The 21,951-nt window shown below is 43.7% G+C and overlaps 1 protein-coding gene across 1 annotated transcript in view; it reads left to right on the top strand.

Annotated features, from left to right (window-relative positions):
* The window catches only part of astn1 (astrotactin 1), a gene marked incomplete at both ends in the record, with an annotated part of 224,595 nt that overhangs the window by 24,416 nt on the left and 178,228 nt on the right, over nt 1-21,951 (top strand). Inside the window, one exon of the mRNA XM_084458037.1 lies at nt 13,429-13,616. Within this exon, the coding sequence (XP_084314163.1) occupies nt 13,429-13,616 (188 nt within the window). The remainder of the gene's footprint in view (nt 1-13,428; nt 13,617-21,951) is intronic.

Raw genomic sequence — 21,951 nt, 5'->3', positions numbered from 1 at the left:
TGACTACAGGCCAGAGGCACTGACGTTTCATATCAGAGAGACTGGTTCCGCAGCGCCTGAGGCCCATGGCGCTTTCCTGGACCCCCTGCTGTTTGCGTACCAGGTCCGAATCAGCGTGGACGATATCAGCATCTACCTCCTCCACAGAGCCCACTCACACCTGGAGGGGGAAGGGAGTTCAGTACGAGTCGTGTTCTTTGACTTGTCCAGTGCTTCAACCACATCCTTTCCCTCCGGCTCTCAGAGAAGCTCCCAGGAATACAGATCGATGGATCACAGACTACCTCAGGCTGACTGTCCGACTACAAGGCCGCCTTTCCTGTTCACCCTCTACACCTCCGACTTCAGCCAAACCTCTGGAGCGTGCCTCCGCCAGAAGTTCTCGGACGATTCTTCTATTGTGGCCGGCATCAGGCAGACGATGATGAAGAGTACAGGGGATTCATTGAATGGTCGGAGGAGAACCAGCTCCAACTCAACATCAGCAAGACCAAGGAGCTGGAGGTGGACTTCAGAAGGAACAAGAGGCCTTCGACCCCCATCACCATCCAGGGGGAGGAAGTTGAGATGGTGGACTCATACAAGTTCCTGGGAGTGCACCTGAACAACACACTGGACTGGACTGACAACACTGAGGCCTCTACAGGAAAGGACAGAGCAGACTGTTCTTCCTCAGGAGGCTCAGGTCCTTTGATGTGTGTAGCAGGCTGCTGAGGATGTTCTACCAGTCTGTCATAGCCAGCACACTGCTCTTTGCCGTCGCCTGCTGGGGAGGCAGCACCAGGTCTGGGGAGTCAAACAAACTGACCAAGCTAGCTGGTGAGGAGGGCCGGCTCTGTTGTGGGGCAACAACTGGTCAGCCTGGAGACTGTGATGGAGAGGAGGATGAGGGACAAACTGAAGTCCATCCTGGACAAGCCCTCCCATCCCCTCCATGATGAGCTGTGGCAGATGGGGAGCACCTTCAGCCACAGGCTCCTCCCACCCAGGTGCGATACGGAGCGGTTCAGACGTTCCTTTGTGCCAGCGGCCGTCAGACTGTATAACAGTGCCTGAGCGTTCTGTTCTGAGTGTTGTGGGGGTGTGCATGTATGTATGGATATATGTGTGTTACTAGACATATCTGTACAGCCTGGATGTATGTATATATGTGTACTCCTAGACATATAAATTTATACAGACTGGATGTATGTACTTTTTTTTTTTTTATTGTTTTCTATTCTATACTATACACATACCATGTATGGATGTATATAGTCCCTGTTCTTCGTCTGTGTTATGCTTATACAGTAGCTACTAGGCATAATCTATATCTGCTTTTCCTACCATGCTGTAATTTTTCCACTGCTGAAAAGCCAAATTTCCAACTAGGGTGTTCATTAAAGTATCTTTCTACCATACACTATACATGCCTTCAAAGGTGACAACCTTTATTAAGTAGATTAGGGCCTCTTCGAGAGTCCAGGTGATTTGCCTATGCATGCATTACCAGAAGTCAATGAATGCGACCTCTGAACTTTGTTTATTTGTTCTGGTCATATTTAACATTCACCTTGACCTCATGGGCAAGATCAGCCTCCTGGATAGATGTCCATGCCATGTAGTTCAAAGGTTAGGCTGTTAGTGCCAGGAATGAATTAACAGAGGACAGTGCGTGTCGCAGAAATACATGGTGGTCCAGTATAGTGGCATTTGATGATTAAAACCAGTGATTGATTAGGTCTGGCCAGTGTGGCATAGGAACCTATCAGGGGCCATGTCCCACCAGATTAGATTCAGTTCAATTCAATAACCTTTATTTAAACTCGAAGGACTCAAAGGTTGCCCTCATTTACAGTGACGACAAGTAAGAAAAAGTGTAGGATAAAACAAGAATAGGATAGAATAGAATAAGATAATAGAACAGACTAAAATCTATAAAGTCAGCTAAAACAATTACAAAAAGATGTGCAAAATTGAGAAATCATGGATTTAAAATGGCTAAACGCAAGAAGGGTAGATATTTTTAAAGAGCTTTTTCAGGGCATTTCATGAGATTGGAGCACTTACAGTTGAATGCATCCAGAAGCAGGCCTGTCAGATCAGAGTAGGCAGGGGGTCCTCCAGACCCTCTCACTGCCCCCCCCCATGACAGAACAACCACCCTGGGCAGGGACTTTGCTCGGACCCTCCTGACCCCCCCCCTTCAGGAACTGCCCTCCTCCCGTTTCACTTATCATATGAGCCGTATGAGTATTGAATAAAAAAACGTAAAACTTGAGCAGTGATTCATCAAATTCAGAATAACTTAAGCCATCACTAGTTTCGGGGAAGGTTCCTGAAAGACATTTGTTTCAGCACAGTAGCTCATTGGTCGTGACAGGACCATTTTTTACTTTCACCGAGAGCTCCAGCAGTTGATGTGCGGTGATTTCTCTCCAGTTTCATCAGCGCTCGCCAACAGCTGACACACGGGGATGAGCCCCACATTAACACGACAGACCCATTTCCCATGGTGATTCATGTGGCTGGAAACAGATGTTGCGTTTTGCAGTCTGTTGCCAACTTGTGTGGTAGATTGATCTGGATGATCATTGGTTACAAGAGAATCTGTGTACCTGTGTGTAGTGTAGAAAGATACTGTTGGTACTTGGGCAAACGTATTACCGGTGTCCTGTATCCTGTTGTCACAATGACTGGTCTCCCCCTCCAGCGCCCTCTAGCTGTAGAAAACTACAACTTCGGTTGCCCTGCTGTTACACTGAAAAATGGTCTATGATGACATTGACATAAAAAAAAGATATTACCATAAATCTATTAATATGTAAATGATGTTGTGGATCAAGCTTTACAGAAGCACGTTAAGCCGGCTGTCTCTCCGACTGGGTGCCAGTCTCAGTTGGGGCAGCTCGGTGGTAAACACGACGCGGATGAGGCACACATCCGTCACAGGGACAATAAGCAGGTCATTAAACAAGCTGGTTAGCGATTGGACGTGGAATGGGGTTCCGCATACAACAGAGTGCATGTGATACCTCTAATACCGCAACATAGCCTTTATAGCCATATTGCAATGCTGGTGATGACCAATGTTGAAGACACCCATACCGTGTGAAAAAGTCCATTTGAAAAAGAAGAGGATGGTGGTTGAAGGTATGAGGGAGTCAGTCTTGACAGTATTCTCCCCCAGGGGGATTGTGGGATATGGGTGCTTTTCCCCTTTATCCTCCTGACAGTGCTGTTCCCCTCATGAGGGAAACCATGAAAAAAGATCCATTGCTGAACATCCGATTGAGCTTTTTCCAGGTCAGGTTTGAAACCACTTCACTATAACTACCTGCCAGACAGAGACAGCCTCTCTCTGCTCGTTGAGCAGTTATGGAAAATTGCCTTCAGTTCATTCCTCTGAAAGGAAGACATTGTTATAGAGAGATACAGGTTATCCTTGCAGATGGAGGTTTTAAAGAAAAATGATCTTTTGTTTGGCATTTCAAATCTTTTTTTATTCTTTTGAAGAACAGTAAATCATTGCAAAATGAACCTTTTCTTATTGACTGTCAGATAATCATTCTCATATGAGCCTTTTGGTGGCCCTGAAGAGCCTTTAGGTCACCTGGATAGTGCGAGAATCATTTTGACTGTTCTTGTTAGTGAGGTAATTGTAACTTAATGCACTGCAAAAAGGATTTCTGAGTCTATCACAGTATTTGTGGAAGCATATTGGGGCTCTGTTGTCTGCTTCTTTCTGGATCCTGCGGGTGGGAATTGAAACCCAGGGACTAGTTGACATGCAGGTGGTAAAGGCTGGAAAACATATGGAATTATTGTTATAGGGCTGTTTAAAAAAATAAAAAAATAAAAAAGTTTATTGATCAGGGACAATGCAGAGAGCATTAAGACACTTTATACATAACATAGCAGAGATGTATTGCATATAAGGTTTGTAGCATTCGCTAATTTGCAAACCCAGCCCCTGGTTATGCCTTTCTAGTAATAAAATAATACAAATGCTATAATTAAAACAGTCAATGTACATTTCAAGGGCATGAATCATAACAATCCTAACCCAAATAATCCTATTCACTATTCAAGTTTCACAAAACATCATCAACACTCAGTGATCTCATGCCTGGCTTTGTTTCAGACAATTTTATGACTTTTCTATTAAATGTTTTCTATTCTGTTTCTGTTTTGATGTCTGCTGGTAGGGCAAGTGAATTCCTTTCACAGAGAAAGAAGACTGACCAAAAGTGGTCAAACGATGTGCTATGTGGCAGTTGCCACTCACAGCTCCCCTAGTGGCCATTCTGTTGGGGTTTAATCATTTGGTCACATATAGACACAGTACGGTTGGGGCAAGGTTATTGACACTTGAAGATCAGCTTAAGGAAACAAAATGTGATGAAACTGTCAAAACTTAATAATTTGTATTTATCTGCGCTGGTGTGACCTCAGTGGTTTTTGTCCATTGTTTTGAGTGCTTGTTTGTATAGAGAAATGAAGGGTTTGATAACTGAATCAGTGGCTTGGCTCCATACAGTTATACAGTAAGATAAGTGAGAGAATATCATGGCATGCATAAACAGTTGAGCTGCCTTTAGAGGGATATGGTGTCTGATAAGTCTGAAGCAGTTCAGGTTTGTCTTGAGTCTAAAATGATACCCAAGAACTTAAACTCGCTGACCTCCTCTATTACCTCCTTATTTTACCTCCAATTTTGACGTTGAGCTTGTCCTTAGTTTTATCTAATTGAGAAAGCCATGTGGTCAGATGCAGTCCTGCTGGTGTGTATGACCACTGAACCAAGCGCCCTCACGGTCAGTGGAGAAGCCCATGCTGACGGGGCCAGCCTATGTCCCGCGGAGTGGCTGGCTTAGTTCATTGTTGTGCCTTCTGCGTGGTCCTGGTAATCCCTGGCGACAGGCCGCGCCCTCCGCAGTACTGCTGGGAACTGGCTAAGCCTGCTCACACTGACATATTGTCATTCTAAACCTCTAATTTCCACCCCGATTACCACAAATGTTTATTTTGGGGGGGAAAAAATAGAAAAAAAGATATGTATGTTCTTCTCACATCTCTCAGCTGTGTAAGGATCCATAGATCAGCGATCCTCTGTCCGATCCAGGACCTCCATTGGTTGAGCAGGTCTGATTACTGTTGGCTGTGGTCCATCTCAGGTGGCCTCAGGTGGTTTTTAGCTGTTTTCGTCTTTGCTTGAAGTCAGTGTAAGTATACATTTTCTCCCTTACAATAAGGTAGTTGTTTCAGACTTACAATAAGGTAGGAGTTGTTTCAGACTTATAAAAGTCTGAAACAAACTAAAGACGAACAGCACGCACTTTCTGCCCAAGGTGCTGTTTACGCTGCGCTCGCAAATACCATTTATTTGTATTTCTCCCCATAATAAGACATTTCTTTGTCTGCTCTGGTAGGAGTGCCATGTGAAATGCAAAAATGTCAAAGCAATTCCACCATGAAAGGAAAGTACTGAAGGTGACTGAGAATCAGCAGCTTTCACAGTTTTTTTTTTAGCTCGCACAGCTTTTAATTTAGACAATGGAACATTGTTATAATGTGAATGGCCGAAATGTGTATTGCAAATTGCCAAGATAGGTCATACATAATACATACAAAATATTTTCATTTATAAAGCACTTTGCATTGTGAAACAATCTCAAAGTCATCAAGAAAACAAACAAGCAGAATAATAACAGAGACTACTAACACTAATTATATAAAACCTTTCAATGGAATTGTCGGCCACTAACGTTAGCTAGCTTGACGGTGTTGATTATGAACGTTCCATGAAACGGTCTGAAATATTTTGACATTATCATACAAAAAGCTTTTCTATTGTATGCGTGTAGTACTATTATGTACGCTCTATTCTATTTTGATTTGTAACTATATTGTGTCTCACAACTCATTGTGAGTGGTCCTTAACTTTTTATTATTGCACTTTTGTACTAATGTGATGGAAATGTTTGTTAAGGAGTGACACAAAAATAAAGATTTATCTATCTACAGAAAGCTTTTCTAAATAAGTAGGTCTTTAGACCAGTGTTAAAGGAAGCCAGAGTCGGTGGTGCCCTCAGATTGTCAGGGAGGGCATTGGTCTCCCATAGAGCAGAGCTTAGTCCTGGGGGTTTGACGAAGCAGGCTGTTTCCAGATCGAAGACTGCAGGAGGGGTTTAGTGGAGTGAGGAGTTCTTTAAGGTAGGGAGGTGCATTACCATGGGTGCATTTGAAAGTCAGGAGAAGGGTTTTGAATTCAATCCTGGAGGAGACAGGGAGCCAGGGCAAAGAGAGGCATGGGTATCCCCGCTCTCTCACCAGGATCCTGGCAGCAGGTCTGGAGGTACTGAAGCGTTTTGCCAGGGATCCCAATGAACAGTGCATTGCAGTAGTCTAGCCTTGAGGAGCCAAAGGCAGGGGCAAACCTCTCAGCATCAGACAGGGTGGGATGGAGTTTGGAGATGTTTTTAAGATGGCAGAATGATGTGTTATAGAAATGTTTGATGTGGGTGTTGAGAGCCAGGGAGGGATCAAACTTGACACTGGGGTTGGTGATTGAGAAGGAGAGAGTAATGGTTTGGCCTGCGATGGTGAGGTGGGTTATGGGAGAGTGTTGGACCTTGTGAGGCCGCAGGTGACCGTGCACGTCTGAGTCCTGGACGCCCCTAGTGAGACATACTCTGTCCTGTTTGACAGAGAGGAGCCGAACCAGTTCAGGGCTTCCTCACAGACCCACTGAGCAAAGACACGTCTAAAAGACGTCTTTTAGATGTCTTTCCTGTCTTTTTCGGATGTCCAAAGACATCCAATTAGGAGCCAGAATGAATGTTTTTTTTTTACGTTCAAATATTGAACCCATTTTGCACGTCCACAGATGTCTTAGAGGGGTCCAAGCCAGACGTTGGAATATTGAGGGGTCCAGCAGACGTACAAACGGGGTTCTGGACCGACGGACGTTATTAAGACACGATCTGAACGTCTCCCTGACGTTGTGTGTTTGCTGGGGAGACCGCTAGAGTTTTGGAGGCATTCAAGGACGATGGAGCTGGCCCTTTGTTGCTCACGAAAGCCCATCTTGTGGGTGGTGAGCCATCCAAGTTCTGAGTTTCTGAGACGCCGCTCTGCTATGCACAGACCTCATTATGCAGCAGATCTCATTTTTCTCAGTTCAGGGGTGAACCAGGGAGCAGAGCAAGAGAAGCGAACCACCTGCATTTTGATGGGTCCATTGTGACAGCCGTGTTGTTAGAAAACACCAAACTTAATCACCTTTCACCGGAAGGTTGTTAATGGAAACAGTCAGGTCAAGTATGTTCAGAAAATCTGCAATATAATGACCTGATGGAGAGTCGTCATGAATGTTGAATTCCTCGAGGATAATATGGTCAATCATTGGACTGCACTTATATAGCGCTTTTCACTTTTGAGATCATTGGTATCAGTGGTAGGAGGGCCATTTTGAGCTCAGCTTGGTGTATTTTGGCTAGACCCCCACAGCCTAAAGATTACACCAGCCAAAATACACCAAGCTGAGCTGGAAATGGCCCTCCTACCACTGATACCAATGATCTCAAATTCAAATGACTCCCAATAAGCAGGCTAACACCTTGCATGGCAGCTGCCGCCATTGGTGTGTGAATGGGCATGTGAATGGGTGAAAGTTCTTTAGTTTCAATATACCTGTAACCAGATGGACTGGCCTCATTGAGGGTAGACTCTAGGCTGTTACCAGGTTTCAGTTAGGCACACGATAATGTTTTTCTGTATGCTATGTGATTATTAATAAACAATAAATGCAGTAGGAGGGATTTATGTGAATTCAGTAGTCCCAGGCTGGAGCTATCGGTGGAATTAGATCTTCAGCAAGTCTATGGTGGAGGAAGTGATGCGCTGAGATCCGCCCTGTGTTTCCTGTCTAGGTCATGGCTTTGTTCCTCTAGGGAGGAATAGACTGTATCCTGGGATGGTCTGGAATTCTGGGAAATATAGGCTATATGTCCACTGTAGCTTTCATTCATGGCCTCAGTAAAAGACAGGATAATATGCAGTGCCATTTTGCAGTGCTCGCTTCTATTATTCCATCTCCCCACGACAAGCCTGCGCAGGTTTAAGGGAGGGCTAAGAGCTGCTGGAAAACTAGCATTAGTTGTTATTCGTCGCAAGGTAGAACATCGGTTGTATATTTGTCACATGCTTATTGCACTCAGTTTGCTGTCTTTGTGGAGGTTGACATGCATTTGATTGGGGTTGAGACATTAGACAAACTAAACTTGTGGGATGCTATTCTCTACTGTTTGTATGGGCCACTCTTGAACTAGTGTGATATTCCAGACTGTGTGCAATTAAATTATCTCATCATCTTATTCATAAGCACACACGCCATTCACAATGCTGAGCAGGACACAGTTACAATACTGTAGCTTACATCTAGTCTCATTTTGAACTGCAAGATTTCAATGTATAACACGTCTTTTTGTTGTCTTACAAAAATTATCCAATTCAACTCAATAAGTCAATTTAATTCTTAATTTAGTTAATGATTTTTTATTTTTTTTAAATGCACAAAAAAACACAATTTTACAGAGACTGTAGATAGGCTATGTTCGTAATAATTAAATTACAACCAGACGGAGAACAAGGAGTTTGAGAACAAGGTCGGCTCATCTAATTTGCCAGACGAGGCTGCAGCAATGAGTCAATGAGTAGTATTGCTTCTCCCTCTATGGGCGTGCGAGCAGTGGTGCAGATTAGGCTCACTACTCCCAAGGGATCACTACTACCACTACTATAAGGCATAACGTTGCTTTTCTCAATATCTCCACTGAGGAAATGAACATACAGCTACAAACTCCAGGGTCTATAAGCTTAGTTTTGATGTGTACAGGTTGGGGGGTGGGGGGTGCAGTGAAAGAAATTCACACCAGGCTTTTAGCTCACCAGGCAGCTCACGTCTACTCAGGAAAACTGGATGTGAGAGCAGAGAGAGAGAGAGCAGAGAGAGAGAGAACAGAGAGAGAGAGAACAGCTCGGCCTGTCAATTCGGTGCGGGCGACCACAGAATAGCAATCACTTCCCAATAAGGTGCAGTAATTGAAACGGCTAGTTAGTGAGATCAAAGTCCATGTTGCAATATCGTTTTGTAGATATGTTTTTCTGATCTAGCCTACAGACAATCATGGCTTTTTTCCCTCTCCCGAATAATGACGAGCGACTTCGGGGTAGATGAACCTAAGCCTGTTACCACCACCTTTCAATAATGTGTCGTAGCCTAAATGAAATGAGAAGTGAAATCAAACTATGTTGCAAACAGAATGGGTGTTTTGAACGGGGGGCTATCCACAATGATGTTGATTTGAAGTACGGACGACTGAGGCCTGGATATGCTAATGTTGCGGCGTGGCTCCAGCCCGTGTGACAGGTGTTTGTTCATAGCGGAGGTCAGAGGAACCAAGTAGACTAGTTTATGCAAATCACGGGTAGAGCCTCACGCTGAAGCACAGCTGTTTAAGATCAGAGGTGATTGCTCTTTTGAACCACTTCCTTCCCCCCCTCTGGATAATAACGAGAAATTTCAGGTAGAAAAAATATGTTTCAATTGCATTATCTGTGCTGTTCCAAACACTGCATTAGTATTTGGCTGCATCCCTTGTATGCATACATAATCTTTTTTATCTCACATATTACCCCTAATGTAGTTCTCCTAAATCAGTTTTTTTTTCTTCTGTAATCTGTTGTCAATGTAGAATGTGTTTGTATTTACACTGGTAGTGTTTATCCAAGTCTGTGTCTGTTAATAACTAGTAAATATGAATTATAACCCCCTCTTCCCCGATGATATTATCCAAACAACAACCCTGTGGCATGTTGTTCCATTTCAAATACGAGCTTGTGTTCGTGTGTAAGCTATCAAGCCATCCGCTTTCACGTTCACAAACTCTTAGACGGTGAAGTCAATACTGAATCACAGATCAGGGGGTCTGCGTGTGGTTCACACCATCCTCCAAGACATGGACTCATCCTGCGGACCGAGATCCACTCACCTTGAAGCTGCCCAGAGCGCCCGCCTAATCTGTATACCTAATCATCAAACATGAAATATTAAACATGGCTTCAAGGCTCTAAGAAATAATCAATTTTAATGTGCTAGGTGTTAGATAGCTTGTTAGAATAAGACTGACTTTGATTGATTGCTCCGTTTCTTATTCGTATTTGTGTGGAAAATTGGCAGTCAAAAGACACACACCTTGAAATGAGCTCTGTGTTCCTTCTCCAGGGGAATGTTTCAACTGCTCTTCTGTTGATCAAAGTCTCTTTTTCTCTCTTGTCTCTATTCACATGCCACTGAGGGCATTCACCTCCCGAGAAACCAACATGCTTAGATCTGTAGTTGTATCTCAGCTTGGTTCAATAGTGTTGGCGTAACCTCCCTGTTTACCGTGTTTATCATCTTGTTTACCTGTAGTAAAGCACATTGTTAGTCTAATTAAAAAGTAACTCCTGTTACTAACTACTCTAGCGTATGGGTTGTCTGAGGTGCAAACTGGCTCATTCACAGAAACAACTTCCTCATAGCGTATTTTGAAGGGCTTTGATATATGGGCTCAGGGAAGATAAGGACATTAAGGATTCATCTCATATTTACAGCTTAAGGAAGGCTGTACAGTTTGCAATTTCAAGTTGAATACGTCCCCTGACTTCCCAATATTGGGAGATAAAAAACTGATTTTCCCAGAAGGACTTCATTTGAGTTCTCTGGCGGTTTACCCGGGAGGCAGCTCCTGCCACTGCAGGGGGATGTGAGTGGAATAGAGTTGCATTTCCAGCAGTCCTGCGCTGTTTAGAGTCAGGACAAACGCTGGCCCTCTCCACGGTGCCCCCCCCCCCCCCCGCTGGGCAGCAAGCCTTTCTGAAACAGCCACAGAGTGGAGAGGGATATCTCTTAACCATCGCGCTCCTATTACCCCTGATTGCATGTGATTTTTCAGTTTTCACTCTAAAAGCGGCACTTAGTTTGCATATGTAGTATGACTGTGACAGAGTGTAGTATGACTGTGACAGAGTGTAGTATGACTGTGACAGTGTAGTATGACTGTGACAGAGTGTAGTATGACTGTGACAGTGTAGTATGACTGTGACAGAGTGTAGTATGACTGTGACAGAGTGTAGTATGACTGTGACAGAGTGTAGTATGACTGTGACAGAGTGTAGTATGACTGTGACAGAGTGTAGTATGACTGTGACAGAGTGTAGTATGACTGTATGACACTAGAAACCAACGAAGGTTTATAATATAATATTGTATAAAATATTGTATTGTATATAATATTGTATTCTGACTGATTCTTATTGACATGTAATAAAGTAGAATTTAGTTTGTTCAAGGAAGGAGCTGAAGGCCTAATATGAGGAGACCAGTTACCCCTATCAAAACTGCTGGTTGGGATAATGACATCCTCTTGTCAGCATGTCCCAACCATGTGATGTAGGATGATCACACCATCACAAACCCCGCGTGGCTTCGCTGATCTGTCACCGAGGAAGGGCTCAGAACAGCAGCTGTTAGGGGACGTCTAGAAAGACACCCTGGAAGAGCTTTATAGTCACCATCCGTAATAAGCGTTAGTTAATAGGTAATAAGGACCTTATAAATCATTATAACATGCTTATAAGACATTATTATGTGTTAATAAGACTATATTAATGTTTAATAATAGCATAATAAGCACGCTTATTGATAGATTATAAACGTTAGTTAATAGGTAATAAGGACCTTATAAATCATTATAACATGCTTATAAGACATTATAATGTGTAAATAAGACTATACTGTAAAAGTGTTTAATAATAGCATAATAAACATGTTTATTGTTAGACCACTAAAATATTGCTTTAGCATGTAATGTTTTATTCACATTGTATCAACCTTGACGTATGTAGTTATCATTCCAGATGGGGGAGCTGTGTGAATCATACTGTTAATAAGTGCATAATAAAGGATTTATTATATTTATAATAATGCATTGTCTCGCTTTAGATCCACTACTGCAAAATTGCATAATATGTGCATAATTAACTACTAATAAATGCATAATAAGTGCATAATAGCAGTCTATAAACAGTTAACAAGCTTCTTATAAGTGCTTATAAATGTCTTATAATATAAAAATAAACGTGTTTATTATGCTATTATTAAACATTAATATAGTCTTATTAACACATCATCATATCTTATAAGCATGTTATAAGGATTTATAAGGTCCTTATTACCTATTAACTAACGCTTATTACGGATGGTTACTATAAAGCGCTTCCGACAACCTTCCTGACTTTCACCTTAGATTCATGATCCTGAAATGAGCCAGGTTTGCTAGCTCAAGGATCTCTATGTTCACTTGATAATTATCTATTATTTCAAAGTTCAAAGAAAATCGAATCCGAAGCAACTTGTGTTACCTGGCATATGATGATTATTATTATAATCACACTGCAGTGGCAGAAAAAAATGGCTGTATATATATATATATATATATATATATATATACAGTATACAGTATCCAGTATATATATATATAAATCAGAATTAGGCTAAGCTATTTGCCCACTAATTAAATGTGCTGGCTTATTCTTGTTCATTATGCCGTGTAACTCATGCAAACTTTAATCCGATAGCGAGAGCCGGCATGTTTAAGAACGATGTGGTTTCCCTTTAAAACACTTAGAAAACTAAAATGGTGGTCTCAGTGAGCGTGGAGCCTGGAGAGGGGGCTCACTAATAGTGTGCGGTAATCAGATTACTTTGATCCATTCTGGAGCCGGTTGGTGGGCGCGCGTAGGGAGGCGCCGCCTCATTAATAAAGCTCTCATGCTGAACCAGGCCTGGGGGTGGGGGTGGGGGGGTGCGCTGTAAAAACTGCCCTGTCACTGTTTTTTTCAGATAATTTGCATCGGTTTAAAGCTACTGTAAGCCACTAAATCTTATTTACTGGGAAGCCCCACGCCACTGCGGCATGGCTTTGGTTAGTGTCAGATGAAACTATCTTATATCCACACAATTAAGCGCACCAGCGCTAAGACGCAATTAGGAATGGGATGTTCCGCTGTGCGCATTCTGTAGGTAAAGGTAATACATATTAGGTCCTAGTTATTAGCCTAAGTAAATTAAGTGGCTTGGAATTATGTTATGGTCGTTGCAAAAAACAGGGTTTCTGCAAAGCTGTGCCTTGTTGTACAGTAGCACCCACATGGTGGTCAATGCGGCTCGTCTTCCCCGTTTTCAGACCCTTCCTCTGCTTTCTCAAGGTCAAGAACAGGTCACATTTGATTACAATCAACGTCACGCCCCCAACAACACTTCTCTTCGCTCATGGCAAAAACAAAAGCACTCCCTGGAGAAAGTCTTGTTCAGTGTTGTTGTTGCTCTGTTGTGTCCGTCAGAGATCGCGGGGAGCTCGGAGGACATCCCGCTGGTGCGCTGGAGGCAGCAGTGGCTGGAGAACGGGACGCTTCTCTTCCACATCCACCACCAGGACGGCCGGGTCAACCTGCCGGGCATGTCCGCCACCGAGGACCCGGCCAGCGACACCGCCGAGGAGGAGCTGCGCATCCTGCACATCTCTGTCATGGTACGGTTACGCTTCTGTTACGCTTCTGTTACGGTTCTGTTATGGTTCTGTTACAGTCCTGTTACACACCAGGGGGGGAGGTCTCTGTCATGGTACTGTTACGGTTCTGTTACGGTTCTGTTACGGTTCTGTTACGCTTCTGTTACGCTTCTGTTACGGTTCTGTTACGGTTCTGTTACAGTTCTGTTACACACCAGGGGGGGGGGGGGGGGGTCCGGTTCTGTTACAGTCCTGTTACACACCAGGGGGGGAGGTCTCTGTCATGGTACTGTTACGGTTCTGTTACGGTTCTGTTACGGTTCTGTTACGCTTCTGTTACGGTTCTGTTACTGTTCTGTTACGGTTCTGTTACAGTCCTGTTACACACCAGGGGGGGGGGGGGGGGGTCCGGTTCTGTTACAGTCCTGTTACACACCAGGGGGGGAGGTCTCTGTCATGGTACTGTTACGGTTCTGTTACGGTTCTGTTACGGTTCTGTTACGCTTCTGTTACGGTTCTGTTACTGTTCTGTTACGGTTCTGTTACAGTCCTGTTACACACCAGGGGGGGGGGGGGGGGGTCCGGTTCTGTTACAGTCCTGTTACACACCAGGGGGGGGAGATCTCTGTCATGGTACTGTTACGGTTCTGTTACGGTTCTGTTACACACCAGGGTCGGGAGGTCTCTGTCATGGTACTGTTACGGTTCTGTTACGGTTCTGTTACACACCAGGGGTGGGAGGTCTCTGTCATGGTACTGTTACAGTCCTGTTACACACCGGGGTGTGGAGAGGGGAAGAAGTTTGCTCTGCACACATTAGTCTCTGTAGTCTCTGTAGGCCACCTGTACTGACCGCAATGGTCTGTACTTGGTTTTTGTTCGTTCACTATCTCAGCATAGCACACGCATGATTTCTACACTACTGTGGAAAATAAAATCTTCATATTAAGTGACTGTATAGTATCACATACAGTCTTGTTTTGTGTAGTTTGATAACATCATGCGTTTCATCATTCTAGCGTTCTTTAACGTTTAGCACTCAGTGCACAAAATAGTTCCACATGAATTGAGTGAAACTGTTGCTTAGTAACCAAAGTAATTCAGCGGAAGGACACCCCTATGCCATCCAGTTAAAACATTTCATTTCAAGATTTGTGTCTTTATTTTGTGAATCCTGACGATGTATATACGTAGTAACATGGTATATCAGGAATACTGGCATGCCTAAGGGGTTGACAGGACGCTGCTTCACGTCGTGCCTAACGGCTTCCCCCACGCCGTGCCAAGCTGTGCCAAGCCGTGCCAAGCCGTGCCAAGCCGTGCCAAGCCATGCCAATATCCATGAGGGCTCTTGTGCCATATCTCTCTAGTAGACGGTTGTTTTGTATGCAGCAACACACCTCACTTTGATTCAAGTTGCCCTTTATCAGTCCAAAGATGTACAGCCTCTCCTTGATGGATGATATATATATATATATATATATATATATATATATATATATATGTATATATATATATGTGTGTATATATATATCATTTATGTATAACTTGTAATCTGTATTATCTATAATATATATATATATATATATATATATATATATATATATATATACATAATACAGATTACAAGTTATACACAAATGATTAGTCAGCAGAGATCCTGGCAGGAGCTTGGCCCATTTTGTTGAGAGTAGCACTCCTTCCGTACCTCCCCCTAACTGAATATCAAATAGCAGGCTGACCTTGGGTTGTGTTTGCATGCTGGGCATCCATTTGCAAACTTGAGACCAGAACGCTGAAGATAGGCCATCTTTCTGTTCTCTTTAACATGTGTAGGTGATATGCCATTTTCAACCTTGCTTCGATTTTCCTGTCAGATATTATCCACCGTATCGAAATGCCCCATCCCCCTCAGCCCACACCACTCTCTCTCTCTCTCTGTCTCTCTCTCTCCTCTCTCTCTCTCTATCTCTCTCTCCTCTCTCTCTCTCTCTGTCTCTCTCTCTCCTCTCCCTCTCTCTCTCTCTCCTCTCTCTCTGTCTCTCTCTCCTCTCCCTCTCTCTGTCTCTCTCTCTCTTCTCACCGTATCCTAAAAAGCTTCTTGGTGATAACGGTCACAGAGCTCTCCTGTGGAGGTGTGGAAGGAGAGGGATTAGTGTGCGGATAGGACAGACCGAGCAGCAGATGGCCGCTGTCTCCACGGTCGCCGGCTCCTCCCACCTGCCCCGCCCACCTGCCCCGCCTGCCTGGCCCCCTGCAGCCTGCCGCCCGGTCGGAGGGCCGCTCTATCAGTCCAGAGTCGTGCCCCTTCGTCAGTTCCTGGTGGACACAGCGGTCCCTGGGACACCAGCTCCACATAGTCACCTATTATTGTCTTTCTTTCTTTCTTTCTTTCTTTCTTTCTTTCTTTCTTTCTTTCTTTCTTTCTTTCTTTCTTTCTTTCTTTCTTTCTTTCTCTCTCTCTTTCTCTCTCTCTCTTTCTCTCTCTCTCTCTCTCTCTCTCTCTCTCTCTCTCTCTCTCCCCCTCTCCCTCTCTCTCTCTCTTCCCCCTCACTCAAGTCTCTCTAAGCCATACATTGTCACTGAGCCATATTCAGTAGTTGTCCTCCAGGAGGGTTGTGGCCCACACCCCCAGGTCTCTGTGCGTCTGTGAGGTCCAGTTCATAGCCGGGCCGCCAAACCTGCAACAAGACAGTTTAAGGCTCTCGGTTGAACAGAGTCCATCCTTGTCCACATGAAACAAGGCCAGCCGTGTCTGGGGCTCGATCCCATGGTGAGTCAAGTCTAATGAACTGCACCGAACCCCACTCTGCCGCCAGAATGGATATTTCTCTCCTGCCTTGCCTATCCCAGCAGCAGCTTTACCAAGCTACTGTAGATTTGACTGAATGATTTGTTTGTGATGAAAAGATTGTCATTCTAGGGATAAATCCTTGCCCGACACTCTCAGAATTCCAACCGACAAATCACGAGAGCCTAAATCGAATTTTTCGAAAATTTAAAAATTCACATTCAGGAAGCCAGGCTAGATAAATCCCTATCCAGGTACATAAAAATACCCATGCTGTGTTAAAAGGCAATGTAGACATCCGTCTTTGTGGAATCGTGTTGAAGGTTATTTGTGCGCTCCAGCTTTCACAAGGTGACCCTGGTCTCCTGCCTTCTCTCGCTGCCCTGCGTGAACATCTATAATGGATGAGTCACCTGGTGTACCGAGTGTTTCACCCCAGGTGAGTGAGTCAGTGTAAACACGTCCTCATCCCTCACAGGGCCCAGAGGGGCCACCACCTATGGAGGCCATCTTCAAGAGAGAAGTGTACCTGTGTGTGCATTACATCATGATGATGTAATGACCTGTGATGATGGGGAAGCATAAAAGGAGAATTAAGTACAACTAGTTCAAAGTGCCTGTGGACCAGTCGTGGTTATCTATCTATCTATCTATCTATCTATCTATCTATCTATCTATCTATCTATCTATCTATCTATCTATCTATCTATCTATCTATCTATCTATCTGTCTGTCTGTCTGTCTGTCTGTCTGTCTGTCTGTCTGTCTGTCTGTCTGTCTGTCTGTCTGTCTGTCTGTCTGTCTATCTATGGCTCTGTGCATGCATGTGTGTGTGAGCAGGGCATGTTTGGATTGCTGCGTTCATAACGTCAAAGAGCTGTCTGCCAGTCCAAATCAAAGAGCTTTCTGCCAGTCCAAATCAAAGAGCTTTTTGCCAGTCCAAATCAAAGAGCTTTCTGCCAGTCTAAATCAAAGAGCTGTCTGCCAGTCCAAATCAAAGAGCTTTCTGCCAGTCCAAATCAAAGAGCTTTTTGCCAGTCCAAATCAAAGAGCTTTCTGCCAGTCTAAATCAAAGAGCTTTCTGCCAGTCCAAATCAAAGAGCTTTCTGTAAGTCCAAATCAAAGAGCTTTCTGCCAGTCCAAATCAAAGAGCTTTTTGCCAGTCCAAATCAAAGAGCTTTCTGCCAGTCTTAAATCAAAGAGCTTTTCGCCAGTCCAAATCAAAGAGCTTTCTGTAAGTCCAAATCAAAGAGCTTTTCGCCAGTCCAAATCAAAGAGCTTTCTGTCAGTCCAAATCAAAGAGCTTTCTGCCAGTCCAAATCAAAGAGCTTTCCACCAGTCCAAATCAAAGAGCTTTCCGTCAGATCAAATCAAAGAGCTTTCTGCCAGTCCAAATCAAAGAGCTTCCTGCCAGTCCAAATCAAAGAGCTTTCTGCCAGTCCAAATCAAAGAGCTTTCTGCCGGTCCAAACCCTGTCTCTCTGTGACCTTTCCACGTCGGGATATGGCTGTTTCTCTTGCCCGCAGCGCCCTCTGGTGGCTAGGCAGCTAAGCTCATGTGGGCACTGGTCCCTGATCGGTCCATATCTGCCATTATAGTAAAACTAGACCAGGTCCAGCCTGGCTTATGGCTGATGGCCTTTATGCACAACAATCACCTCTCTGGGACAATAAAGATGTAGGCCTATATAGTACCAATTCAGTTTAATGTCATGTTTTATTCTAGAAGACATAGTCTACTTCTCACAATGACATCATCTCCGCTTGATCAAACACGTCTGTGTACTGAATCACCTGCCCCAAGACCAGGTTTTGGGGGGTTAGATATTAGGCTAAGTTTTTCTTTTTCCTTTTATAATTTACAACACTAAAATTGCAAGGAGAGTAAAGCGCATTGTGTTGCCTCTGTATATGAAATGCGCTATATAGGGCTGCACGATTATGACAAAAGATAATAATTGTGTTTATTTGCTTCAAAATCGTAATTGCAATTAATTATTGTGATTAATATTTCAAAGTAATAGCTTTAGCTCTGCACAGTTTGCATATGACCTGCTGGGCTTGAGCGACATCATCTTTTTCGTAACCACTCAGCGGAAACGCATGTGATTGGTCAGACAGCATTAGCGCCTGTGATTCGTCCATGTAGTCCTAGCACAATTAATTCAAAGCAAAATTATTAATCACATTAATTGCGGCCTTTTGCGATTAGTTAATCACGGAGGTCATAATCGCGATTTCGATTAATTCACGATTAATTGTGCAGCCCTAGCGCTATATTACAGTGGGAAACGCTTATAGCGATCACGTCTGTCCAGGTGAAATTGATCACTATTAGCCGATGATTATTATAACTGGATTTTACATTGGCCTCCTCCCCGTGCAGAAACACAGAAACATTCCCTCTCTTTATAAATCGCTCAGACCAGCTTATGGAAACGTTCTCTCCCAGCTGCTGAGCCAAGGGCTCTTGGGGGCATTAGTGACCAGACAGAGCAGCAGGAGGTGATCAACCACAGGTGTGCGTTCAAGAAAGTTTCACAGTTTGGTGAGGAGACAAGTTTTTCATTGAGAGAAAATGAAATTGTAATGAATGAAATTATTTTTCCGGTCATGATTTCAGTGCACGCAGCACCTACTGTATAGCCTGACTCTCTCTGAATGACTCTTTCATTTAACTTTGCATTTTGAAAAGGGCCTGGAGCCAGGCTACACAGCACTAGCCAGAGGGAATGGAAATGGAATCATGGAAATGTATCATAGTTTTACATGTTTTCCATATATTGTCATGTATGAAAAGTTCCAAAATGAACACTGTAAGCGGATTACTTGATTAAGTGAATTATTTAAATAGCATTTGTATACAGTAGGGAACGGTAGGAATGAGTCTTTCCCAAGCTTTTTGATCCAAACAAGCGGTTGATTACGGTAACCGTGATCCACTATAATGGGCAACGACAAGCCCTGGTTCACAGCCAGACTCGGGAAGTTTAGGCTGGAGAAAGAGAAAGAGAAAGTACATATAAGTACCATTTCAAAGAGGCCAAGTACAGGTTCAGCAAGGCAGTGATAAAATGGCGGATCTGGTCAGCGAGCATGCACAGTACCTCTTGCACCGCAGCGTGGGGGGGATATACATGCTAGCCAAAACGAAGGATATCATGAGCCTTTGACCAAAATGTCCTCCATGCTGAATTACTGTTCTGATCAGCTATCCCTGGTGTACACTGACATCTTCAACACCTCACTAGAGACATGCCATGTTCCAGCCTGCTTCAAGACCTCCACCATCATCCCCATCCCCAAAACACACATGTGCTTTCCTAGGTCAATCAATCAGCCACTATCTCCCTAAATGTAACTGGTCATCATAGCAACGCCAGCGTGAAGAAATGTAGAGGCTTTTTTCCTTCGTCATGATGAGCTATGAGGAGTTCAGAGCACTGCAGATCACACAAACCAACACAAAACTGCTTTCCTAGATCAATCAATCTTATAATAACGATTAAATTAAAGATATCCGCTGGATTTTTTTTCCCTTGACAGATTAAGCTTAAACATCTGCGAATCCATGCCTTGATGCCAAATCACTTCCTTGTTTCACTGCGGCCGCGGGATTCTCCCAAACGAATAAATACCACACATATGAACACAAAACTGCTTTTCCTAGATCAGTCTGGTATTAACTGAGTAGAATGGAGTAGATACTTATTGCTGCGCTGGAAATGGGCCATACGATATTCTCTGGACAGATTTGTGATGTATTATTGCATTGACCGAACTGGCTTCTCGTCTGCTGCGTCTCCGCCACGGGCGTCACGCCCAGCAATCACAGCGCTCGCTATCGCCCACTGCTGGTCAGAGGCTATAGTGCAAGGGTCAACAAAGCACAGAGGCACTCACCGAGCGACAGAGTATAGGGCAATCCCTGGTATAGGAATGATGTGCCATCAGCCAAACATAATGAATTCAGACCTCTTGAAGCAATGAAGAAATCACAGCCTTCTAAAGCAGCACTGATGTTAGACGCCTATGATTATCCTTTAAGAGGCTGTGGAGTACATGAGGTTGATTGACCGATTCAAGAGGGGATTTAGGTTTGATAAGAGCGAAGTATAACTCTCCCTGGTGCTCCACAGACCTGGGTTGTCAGTGGCATGCCTTAATTGGCCCTTGTTTCCATGGTCTTAAAGTCTCAGAATGTTCCCCCGTGTCTGTCTGTCTATCTGAAGTAATAAAGCCAGACTTAACACAGACATTTCAGCCTCTGTATCGTATTGTTATCCATCCGAACGTCACACCTTGAGCTGTTGTACCTGCTAATAAACACACTGGTGCTCCTCTGAGCTGCAACAGACGCAGGGTTAATACTCTCATAAGGGAATTAAGGGGATTGGTCTTCTGAGGAAACTTGACAGCATGACATTAAGACATTGGATGCCAACACAATCAGGAGATCAGGTTATGTATGTCTAAGTCAAAACAGAAAGCACAGGATTGGACAAGATGAGGTAAAAACGTATGGCATATACTGCTGACATGTTCTGTAGAAGCCAGACATGATGGAAGCCAGACATGATAGAAGCCAGACATTCCACACACACACACACACACACACACACACACACACACACACACACACACAATATAACAAAGGAAAGTGGTCAGGAAGTGCTATGGCCTCAACCAGCTCCCAGCATGCTTTGCAACTCCAGCCTCTTCCCCCCTGGGCATTTCCTCTGAAGACTGCACTTGTGTTCTGAGTGTCTGATAATACTTTGTTTTATGAGCGCTCACACCCTTGAGAGGAAGCACCATCTCCTCCTGCCGTTGTCGTTCACTTCCTAAATGTCAGACAGATCAGATAAGGTCCAAATCCGAAGCAGACATGACCCAGTCATTAATGCAAGCCCAAGTCTGCACTCCACATCTGGGACAGGTTTCATAAAATAAGATGAGTATAAAAGATTTAAAACAGATCTTAATAATGACACACAATCTTAGTGGATCACACATCCGCCAGGAAGGAAGGGAGGTTATTAGTAATATAGTAACTCAATATAGTAATATTGAGTTTTGGAGTCTTGAGACTTGATTCTTCTGCAGGCGTACTTCTATAAAAGCACATTCTCTCTGCTGTAATGTCTGCACTGTTTCTCTAAGTTGCCTCCAGGGTGCTCTGATCATTGGGTTACTGAGAGATGCAGCTATAGAAAATGTCCAGGCCTTAATAGAAAAAGAAAGGAATTGCAATTTCTACTATTCCACATAAAGGATGTTCTGGGAGTTGGATGCATCTTTTGAAGGAGGCTCTGTGAAAAAGGTCTAGAGAACTACAAACAGTTCTGATGAGCATGTGGGGACTTGCTCAACGTATTTAAGTATTTGGTTGAATTGTACTAAGCAGTCCTAAACTAAAAGTTGGGTATTAATAAACAACACGTTGTCCACTACATATTGCACATACAAAACACATTACACATATTACTCACAGCACATTGCACATACACAACACATTTGGAGTATCTGGTTTAAACAATGACCATGTACAGTAGGGACTAACGGC

The sequence above is a fragment of the Borostomias antarcticus genome (genome assembly GCF_949987555.1).
Source record: "Borostomias antarcticus genome assembly, chromosome: 24".
Taxonomy (NCBI): Eukaryota; Metazoa; Chordata; class Actinopteri; order Stomiiformes; family Stomiidae; genus Borostomias; species Borostomias antarcticus.
The sequence above is the reverse complement of the archived record's forward strand: the minus strand, read 5'-3'. Positions and strand labels throughout refer to the sequence as shown.